The sequence below is a fragment of the Postia placenta genome (assembly GCF_002117355.1).
Source record: "Postia placenta MAD-698-R-SB12 unplaced genomic scaffold POSPLAscaffold_23, whole genome shotgun sequence".
Lineage (NCBI taxonomy): Eukaryota > Fungi > Basidiomycota > Agaricomycetes > Polyporales > Adustoporiaceae > Rhodonia > Rhodonia placenta.
The window spans coordinates 442,229-451,616 of record NW_020169854.1 but is presented as its reverse complement, the minus strand read 5'-3'; the positions used below and the strand labels follow the sequence as shown (position 1 = coordinate 451,616).

At 63.6% G+C, this 9,388-nt stretch overlaps 5 protein-coding genes across 5 annotated transcripts in view; 2 read left to right on the top strand and 3 right to left on the bottom strand.

Moving 5' to 3' along the window:
• The window catches only part of POSPLADRAFT_1160158 (hypothetical protein), a gene marked incomplete at both ends in the record, with an annotated part of 792 nt that extends 356 nt beyond the window's left edge, over positions 1-436 (bottom strand). Inside the window, one exon of the mRNA XM_024487511.1 lies at positions 219-436. Coding sequence (XP_024333311.1) covers positions 219-436 — 218 coding nt within the window. The remainder of the gene's footprint in view (positions 1-218) is intronic.
• Positions 437-1,351: 915 nt separating this feature from the next.
• POSPLADRAFT_1062663 (hypothetical protein) lies at positions 1,352-2,932 on the top strand (the record flags this gene model as incomplete). The annotated part of the gene is made up of 6 exons (XM_024481544.1): positions 1,352-2,019; positions 2,074-2,093; positions 2,162-2,251; positions 2,346-2,567; positions 2,625-2,670; positions 2,746-2,932. The coding sequence occupies 6 exons, from the start codon at positions 1,352-1,354 to the stop codon at positions 2,930-2,932; spliced, it is 1,233 nt and encodes a 410-aa protein (XP_024333310.1).
• A 537-nt stretch (positions 2,933-3,469) lies between these two features.
• POSPLADRAFT_1062662 (hypothetical protein) lies at positions 3,470-4,487 on the bottom strand (the record flags this gene model as incomplete). Its single annotated transcript, XM_024481543.1, has 5 exons — positions 3,470-3,872; positions 3,943-4,097; positions 4,153-4,308; positions 4,364-4,398; positions 4,427-4,487. 5 exons carry the CDS (start codon positions 4,485-4,487, stop codon positions 3,470-3,472), a joined length of 810 nt encoding a protein of 269 aa, XP_024333309.1.
• A 2,067-nt stretch (positions 4,488-6,554) lies between these two features.
• Positions 6,555-8,092, top strand: POSPLADRAFT_1159866 (hypothetical protein; the record flags this gene model as incomplete). Its single annotated transcript, XM_024487467.1, has 5 exons — positions 6,555-6,659; positions 6,717-6,815; positions 6,870-7,048; positions 7,344-7,401; positions 7,979-8,092. 5 exons carry the CDS (start codon positions 6,555-6,557, stop codon positions 8,090-8,092), a joined length of 555 nt encoding a protein of 184 aa, XP_024333308.1.
• A 413-nt stretch (positions 8,093-8,505) lies between these two features.
• POSPLADRAFT_1160151 (hypothetical protein) lies at positions 8,506-9,064 on the bottom strand (the record flags this gene model as incomplete). The annotated part of the gene is made up of 2 exons (XM_024487510.1): positions 8,506-8,788; positions 8,847-9,064. 2 exons carry the CDS (start codon positions 9,062-9,064, stop codon positions 8,506-8,508), a joined length of 501 nt encoding a protein of 166 aa, XP_024333307.1.
• Positions 9,065-9,388: the final 324 nt, after the last annotated feature.

Genomic DNA, 9,388 nt, shown 5'->3' with positions numbered 1-9,388 from the left:
CGACGTCCTCGGTGAGGTCGGTGCCGGACTCCTCGTCGCGCAGCTGGCCGTAATGCTGGATCTGCTCGCAGGTCGCCTGGACCTTGGCGACGCCCAGCGCGGCGGACGAGCCCTTGAGGAAGTGGCCGAGCGACGACAGCTTCGCGAGGTCCTTCTTTGTGCTGGGCGGCGGGCGGTTAGTCGCGCGACGAGCGCAGGCAGGCAGGAGGGCGGCGCACTATGCCTCGTCCATCTCGGTGAAGGTCGTGCTGGCCTGGGTGAAGTACGCCCAGGCCATGCCCTTGGAGAAGTCGTGCGTGTCGTCCTCGTCGAGATCGAGGATCTGGTGGAACGTCTCGATATCGATCGTCTCGGACGGGTCGGCCTGGGGGCAGGGGACATGAGTGAGGCATGAGTCAGCAGGCGCGGGCGACGGCGCGCGCACGCACCTCGGCATCGTCGTCATCGGGCGCGGGCGCGGGGGTTGCGGGCGCTGCGGGGGTTGCGGCGGCCTCGACGGCGGGCGTGGGGTCGCGCGAGGGCGCGAGGGACGCCTGGCGCGCGGGGGCGTCGCTGGGCGGGCGTTGGGGCGCGGGCGACCTCTCGACGACGGGCGAGGGCGAGCGGGGGCTGGGATGCTCTGATGCAGCGCGGGGCACGTCCTTGAGTGCGGCGGCGGCGGCCATGGAGGGACAGACGGTGGTGGGAGGAGGAGAGAGAGAGCGATAATCGTCGCCGAGGCGTGCCGGGATGTCCCCGCCAGTCCGCACCGCGTCCTCTCCACTTTTCTTTTTTCCTGCCGTCGGGTGCAGTCTCAGCTGTGTTGATGTGCTCCACGCCCTTGTGTTCGCTCCTGCGCACGCTCTACACTACAACTATTCTTATTTATCGTCGCGGAGGCCGTCATCGATGAATGCGGGAGCGAGCAAGCGCCCCCCGTCCGCATCCGTCTGAGCTCTCCCACATTGCGCGCGTGCATTTCTGGGAAGCGTGCACGTTGGTGCGGCCTTCATATCAACGTTCACTAAGCGTTTCTGGATACATGCAGGTTGAACGATGAGTTTGTACAGTCTGTGGGGATTAGTAGAGCTTATCTATTTTACAAGTACTTGACTGCAGTCGCGTGCGTGATGGCGCACCGATCGGCGATCGAGCAAGATCCAGCTGTCCTCAACAGGATCATACACAATGCGCTCATGCACTGCGCCCACACCACATCGCAAAGAATGCGCGGGCGCGGCGCACGTCATGCATCCCATCGCGGTCGTGCACTGTCGATCGCGCCTCGCTCGCGTTGTCGCTTGCCTGTCGCTTGCCTGTCTCGTCTCCCATCTGCTCTGCGTCCCTCGCGCTCTCACTCACTTGATCGTCTATGCCTGCCTACCCTGCGCCTGCTCTCTCCTACGGCGCGTTCCGCACTCGCCGCCTCTGTGAGCCCGTGCAGACCTTGCGCGCTGCCGCCTCTTCTTCCTCGTCAACCTCGCCTCCTGGCCGCTCGCGTCGCACTGTGAGCGTCCCCGCCTCCGCCCGCCCATGCAGTTCGCGTATTCAGCACGCGCTGCGCCTCAAGCCGCGTCACGTCAAGCAGCGCGCCAAGCCGCAGTTGTTGCGCTCGCCATCCCTCAGCCCTGCTCGTCTTGCGCTGACACAGCGTGCGCACGCGTCCCTCACGCAAGTCGTCCCCTCCTCCTCGCCCCCGCGCCGTCCGCGCCTGCTCGCCCGCGCTGTCTCCTCGTCCTCGCCGTCAACCTCGCCGGCTACGACCACGCGCAGCCTCCCGCGTCTTATACACTGCATGTGCGAGCTCGTCCGCACGCCAGCATCCGCATGTCAGAAGGCGTCTGCCTACGCCGTCCGTATGTGCTCACTTCTTGCCGTCCACGCGCTCTCATGCACATGGCTCTCGCGCCATCGCGTGAAATCGTCGGCCGCACAGCAGAATGCGCTCGACCCGATGGCGCTGACCGGCACTGACGCCACACGGGGCGCGACGCTGCGACGCCGCGACGCCAGAGCCGCGTTGCTGTCTGCAGGCCACCGGTGAGTGCGCGCGCAACCAGAATGCGCGACGATGGCTCATCGATCCATGTCCAGGGCCCGCGGAAGACGTCGCGGTCAGTAGCGTGCCATGCACCATGCGCCATGCGATGCCCGCGCCCGCGCTCCGCGTCCACCGGGGCAGCCGCTGTCGACGGCAAGGCTCGCCAGGACAGCGTCGACGCGGGCGCGCGCACGGCGGAGGACGCACGGACGGCACGCGCGAGCAAAGTGAGTGAGCTCAGACGACGGGTGACGCGGGAGCAAGAGACGCGCAAGACTCACCGTGGGCAATGGCGCATGCGCGTGCGACGGACGACGGGCTCTAGGCAACATCCTACCGGCGTCAAGGAAACGACGACCGGCAGCCAGCCAGCGCGCGCACGGACAGAAGATCGCCCCGCTCAACACAGGCACCGCGAGCGCGCCGCGGGAGGAGCGAGATTCAGACGCAGGAGACGGAGGCGTCCGCTCCCCCCAGCGTCCTGCGCACCCCGCCTGCGCCGTCAGACCACGCCAGTCGCACAGCCTGATCTCAGGGGATCCTGTCCGTGCGTGCCGTCTTTGTCCCGCGCTATCGCACTCACTCCGCTCCCGTCCTCTCACAGGATACACACATCGCGCGCGGGTACGCCGGGCGTTCCTCATTCCCCGGTCAGTCTCTACTCACACGCGTAACCTACCGCTACCTGTCTACTGACGATCTCGCCTCCCTCATGTCCCTAACAGCTCGCTACGCCCGCCTTCCGCCATCCGACGACTGCCCCACTGCGCCTACATCCAACCGCCGCCGCCGCCGCCGCCGCCGCCGGTGCTTCAGAGCAGCGACCAGGACGCGAATTGTCCGCGGTGTCGGGCGCCGTCGATCGACCTCACAACGCCCACGCCGCCAAACCTCGTCGGACGCACAACTTAACAGCAGCGGACCGAGTTCAGCGAAGGATGATCTCTCGCACGTTTGCCAGCGCTTTGCGTGCGCTGAACAGCTTCGGTACGCTCTGTGTCTGTATAGCGTGTCCAGGCGCGCGGAAATAACAACGCCACGCTGGGCCGAGCCCAGGCATAGTCAACATAATTTGTCGGACGCTGACGCACACATTCACACCCGCGCCGCTTCATCCTCTCCCGATCACATCGCGCGGCGGGTATCTAACGGCGGTCCCTTAACGATCACGCGGCTGCTATGTTGATGGAATAAGGCCGCACGCAACTACCTGCCCGACGTCCGGACAGCGTCAATCAGCCTGTGCCTGCTAACCCGCGGTGCTCGCACGCGCGGATCCAGAAGTGCTCTCGCCAGACATACGGAAGCAATAATGCTACGCCAGGTACCGTCAGCATGGTAGCGGGACACGGGCAGCCATGCACACACACCCCGCGCCGACTCGTCGTCTCTTGGCTACTCCACGCGGCGGGGATCTCAGCGGGCGCGTCTCAACGATTGCGCGGACGCCTAGCCTGAATGGAATGCGCCACCGCGGGGATCCCGGAGCCCGGCACCTACCACCTGTGAGTCCGTGCGCGCGCACTTCAAGTTCCGCACGGTTTCGCTAGCGTGCCCCGAGCGGCTGCTAGCGTCCGCCTCCAATGCGAGCGAGAATGACCAGATGGGCGGGGGCGTGTGGAACGCCGCGCCGTATCTGGTAGCAAAGGCGGTTGGCTTTTGGCATGGCGATGCTGTGGCACCGGCGGTCAGCTGCGGCGCTGCCAGAGACAGGAGCCCAGACACGTACGTTGCGTGGATGCGCGGGTGCGCGGGTGCGCAGGCACGCGGTGTGCGACGCGCGAGCAGCGCTCTGCACGATCTACGCTCTGGGGACGCGGACGGCCAACTGCGGCGGCGGCAAGCACAGGCCCTGGTGCGGGCGCGACTTAGGAACAGAGCCCGGTCAGTACGTCGCGTGCGGACGGGCGCGGCACACGCACCGCGTGAGGAACTTTAGGGTGTCGGCGCGTGATGTTCGGCTGACCACTGAAGGATCGACGGGACGGGGACCGCGGGCATGCGTGACCGCGGGCACACAATTGCTGTGTACAACGCGTGTCAAGATCGGGGGGACCGAGTGCGCAGTGCTCAGAGCCTGTGGGGTAAACGGTCAGCACGGGCGGCACCAATGGGGACGGTCATATACTCACAGACACCGGCAGGTGCGTGTATTCCCGTCCATCGGACGCGCAAGTGCTGTGCAGCGCTGACGCGTTCGCACGATATCCACGCTCGCGGAACGCACTGAGGCTGTACGTCTGGTCATCAGCGAACGTGGCGCGGTAAGAAACACCATACCATATATTCTGCAAAGTGACCGTTATCAGTGTGCGTACGACGCGCGACCGCCGCGTCACCTACCGCAGATCCGACGCCGACCCCTCTCGACAGAGCTACTGAACGGCGTCCTCAACGCCCACAAACCATCATAAGCAGCTAAGCAGCAGGCGGCGATGACAATGACAACGGGCGGGCGACCACGCATGCTATCCCTCGCGCTACTCCCTTTCTTATACACCTCCGCCTCTCTGCTGCATCCCACGCCCGGACCATCTCCATCAGCGCTCGTTGCTCACGGACACGCGGCCTAGCAACGCACAATATGGGGATTCCGCGTCAGCCGTGTCTGACCCGTCCTCTCCCGCCTTGCGCTGCACGGCCACTCCTCCGTGCGTATTTCCTGCCCGTCCCTCACCTCATCCGTCCCCAATTCTGACACTTTGCCTCAGCCACAAGGGCAGGCGCCCCATTTCCTCATCTCCCTCTGCGCTCATCACTTCCTTTGATATCCCTGTGCTGCCATACATGCCCCGGGCAGATGACTCCTGCCTCCCGCTCCCGGTACACACAAGCACCCTGTTGTGTTCGCACGGACGCTCCCCGCATGCGGACGTGACGGTTTACCGCGATCTCGTGTCTCCCGCATCTCCCTCGCGACCTAGCATCAGATGAGATATGCGACGGGAGAACAGCCGCGCATCAGCTCACCCTTGCGCCGGGTCACGTCCAGAAGACCAGACGCGCTGCTCGCCTGACGTCGATGCGACAGACAGCGCGGGCACATCGACCCATGGACACAGCCGCCCTGCCTGCGCTGCATGCCCGACCCACGTCCTCCCCGGTCATTTGAGTTCGAGGGACATGCCTCAAGATGTGCCTGAAGATTTGTCGCATTGTGGGCCTCCACGACGGGTCTCTCGGCGCGTTGCGCACATGTATGTACGAGGCGCTGTCTCCATGGCACGTGGGCAGAAGTGCCCTGGTAGACAGTTCCTGCCTGTTACTATTATTCGCAGCCATCTGTTGCGTGCCGTCTGCCGCTTCCCGATGCTGTAGACAGTGTCGAAGGCTCTACTGCGTGGCATGCAGCTGAGCGCGTGCACACATGCACGATGTTCAGTTGCGCAAAGCCGCCATGTGTCTGTATCCTTGCCAGACGAGGGCGCTGCATTCGCGTGGTGTTCTTCTCAGCCTGGCATTGGCCAAGCATGTGAGCCCACTACCGTATACATATTCTATTTGTGAACAACTGTACATATATTTTATTTGCATGTGTGCGCATCCTATCACCTTGCCAACGGGTGTGCACATGCCCTTCCAACATGTGGCGCGCGCCAAATTACTTTGTCATTTGATGTTTCCGTCCGAGTGTGTGTGGGCCTGCGAATGATGGGCAGCTGGCTCATACATGTAGGAAGCGTAATGAATTGACACGGGAGGGACCAGACAGGAACGGAAATGCGAGGTGAACGTGGGCAGCCAGGCCGGCTCAGCCTCCTGCCATTGCCGTCGTGACTTGGCCTCCAGCGAGTGCAATATTGTGGACACCCCACCCCATCCCCAGTTCTTCACAGGCCCCGACCGCTCCTCGTGGTCCTCCAACGACCAGGAGCCCGCAAGCGACTCTGATGTCGCACCCACCCCATCAACCCTTGTTGGCTGCACCTCAGGTCATCGCATGTCTGTCGAAGGTGACCCCATAGATCGCGTACAGATGTGCTTAGTCACCCAGCCTATGCTGCCCACTTGCGGCCCCACAGCCACTTCTCGCCAGCGCACACGTCTTGCGTGCATAGGCAGAATTACCAAATAAAGCTCAAAGCGTGTGAATGTGCTTACAAATCCTGTCATTGTTGCGAGGGGCCATATTCCCATCAAATCTCCGAAATTAGTGGTCTGACAACAATCATGTTTCCGGAAAGGGCATCAACTTACGTACGAGAATAAGATATGGGCGCAACACATCAAAGGTTCCACCTGTGCTGACTATATAACTGATGCGTGATGTTACTGTGATGATTTCCCTGCTACCTTGCTTTTACCAGTTGGCCTACTGCTGTCACTCTGCGGCTTCACCTTGGTCAAACATTTGGTGCGCGCCACACTCGCAGATCTCAAAGCGGGCAACAGCGACAAGGACGTGCCGCGAACACTCGCAGCGCAGGCATCAGATGGCGCGATGCCGACAAGGACCTGGTGTGCTCAGTGCATGCTCGTGAGCTGCAGGAGCCATCCTATGTGCTCGATCCGTGGCTGTTGGTGAACAGGGCACATGGCGTGGAGTGTACGGCCGCAGGCAGAGATGGGTCCAGCTTCCGCTTCGGCAGCAGGATGCTCGACAGTGAGCGTGGGATGTCACTTGGGGCCGAGCTACATGGTAAGTACTGTTGGCATGTGTTTCATGTCTATTTGCTGACCAGCGCACTGGCAATAGGTCGTGCATCAAAGGCGGGAGTTGGGCGCTGTGTGGCCAGAGCGGACAGTGCGCAATGCGAGCGCAGCACAGTGCGTGGACCATATCGTGTTCGGCGAGGTGAGTTGGAATGTCACAGAGTGCGGCGGGATAAATACTGAGATATTTATTTAGGCTTACATTGGCCAGTTATGGGACCGGGTGCGCTCGCGCGATCGACAGGCGCACCAGATGCGGGCCATTGTCATGACCGGCGGTGCTGGTCGTCAGCACGGCGATTGGACGCGGGCACATCGGGCAGCATGGCTACACTGTCAGCCGGGTCAGCCGCGGGCTGCGTCAAGGGCGCCACAGTAAGTTTAGGCTTACATTTTTGCGGTCGTACTGACGATTGAATGGCGGGCTTGAGGTGTAGGCGGCGGCGGAGAACGGAGTGTCGGGCGCGACCTACAGAAGTGAGATAACGAGCGCGCGCGAACGAAAGTGGCTCGCTGGGCGCGTCGGGCGTGAGCGGGATGCAAAACGGAGCGGGCGCAATCGCGCGGAGACAGTCCGAGGCGGTGCGCTGACCGGGCATAGCATGCGGGCGTGCGAGCGTCCGGACATGGTGGGGAGTGCTCGCGCGCGGAATGCTGACCGCGATTGCAGGCACGAGCGCGAGCGCGAATGCGCACAATGGGAACGCGCAGCGTTGCGCACCTGGTCAGTATGCGCTGTGGCAGTCTGGCTGGAATGTCGCAGTGCGCTTACCTCTTCGCAGCTGTATTGACCATCGCGCAGTGGCCTTACAGACGTAGGCGGCGGAGCATCCCGCGGCCTACAGAAGTGCAATAACGGGCACGCGCTAGTCAGGTTGGTTGGCTGGGAGCAAGATGCACAATCGAGCGGGCGCAATACTCATCCTCCCATCGGGGGCGCAATGTACGCAAGAACATTGCGCGGGTACGGTTCCAGTCAGTGAGCTGACCGGGCGCGGTGTGCGGGCATCCGGACGTGGTGGGTTCGTCCTCGCGCGCGGAATGGTGCCCGCGTTGGCAGGCGCGAGGGCGAACACGTACAGTGGCAACGCGCGGTGTTGCGCGCCCGGTCAGCATGCGCTGTGGCGGCCTGCGCGCTTGCTAGCCGGTCTGGCTGGGATGCTGCAGTGCAGCATCTTTGCCCCGACGCGCAGCGCTGGACTCGGTCGCATCGTGTTGACCGGGGACAGCGCGTGCTTTTGCGACGCGCTAGCGACTCTGCGCGGAGCACACTGACCGGGGTGTACCGACGATACTGTGCATCAGGGATGCGCGCGCACGCAGGATGGAGACGGGACAATGGCGGGCGAGGAGAGAGCGATGGGCGGAATAGCGGAGACATTACTTGACAAGATTGTATGGGTGGCAGTAAGCCTATGAAATATATTTCATTGTAACTGCAGTATTGTTCTACCTTGTAAGACTGTCCTACCTACCACTCCCCACTCCCCACCGCTCTCTATTGCCCTACAGCTATTCCCCCACCGCGCTCTAATCCCCCGCTCCCCATCCCACCGCTCTCTATTCCCCTTACTCCCCTTACTCCCCACCGCTCTCTATTCCCCTTGCCTCGCCCTGTCTCTCGATTTCCACTCGGTCTCTTCGTGCACGCTCACGAGACCGTGGCGAGCATCAGTCTGGACAGGCAAGCGATCAGCGGCGGGGCGCGCGAGCAGACACACGATCGCGATCTCTCTCGACCAGGTGGATACTCTACCGTCTCGTGTGTCGCCTCTGCGCACTGCATCGGCGAGCCGCTCCCTGTACAACAGGCGGGCATAGCGCGGCGCGGCCTACGCGTCCTCGTCGTCCTCGCCGGGCACGGAGTTCTCCGCATACCACTTCTTCAGCCATGCCTCTGCGACCACGTAGTCTTTCTTTACTCTCGCGAGCAGCGCGCCGATCCGCTCGAGCGCGACGTCCTCTGTGAGGTCGGTGCCGGACTCCTCGTCGCGCAGCTGGCCGTAATGCTGGATCTGCTCGCAGGTCGCCTGGACCTTGGCGACCCCGAGCGCGGCGGACGAGCCCTTGAGGAAGTGGCCGAGCGACGACAGCTTCGCGAGGTCCTTCTTTGTGCTGGGCGGGCGGGCGGTTAGTCGCGCGACGAGCGCAGGCAGGCAGGAGGGCGGCGCACTATGCCTCGTCCATCTCGGTGAAGGTCGTGCTGGCCTGGGTGAAGTACGCCCAGGCCATGCCCTTGGAGAAGTCGTGCGTGTCGTCCTCGTCGAGATCGAGGATCTGGTGGAACGTCTCGATATCGATCGTCTCGGACGGGTCGGCCTGGGGGCAGGGGACATGAGTGAGGCATGAGTCAGCAGGCGCGGGCGACGGCGCGCGCACGCACCTCGGCATCGTCGTCATCGGGCGCGGGCGCGGGGGTTGCGGGCGCTGCAGGCGTTGCGGCGGCGTCGACGGCGGGCGTGGGGTCGCGCGAGGGCGCGAGGGACGCCTGGCGCGCGGGGGCGTCGCTGGGCGGGCGTTGGGGCGCGGGCGACCTCTCGACGACGGGCGAGGGCGAGCGGGGGCTGGGATGCTCTGATGCAGCGCGGGGCACGTCCTTGAGTGCGGCGGCGGCGGCCATGGAGGGACAGACGGTGGTGGGAGGAGGAGAGAGAGAGCGATAATCGTCGCCGAGGCGTGCCGGGATGTCCCCGCCAGTCCGCACCGCGTCCTCTC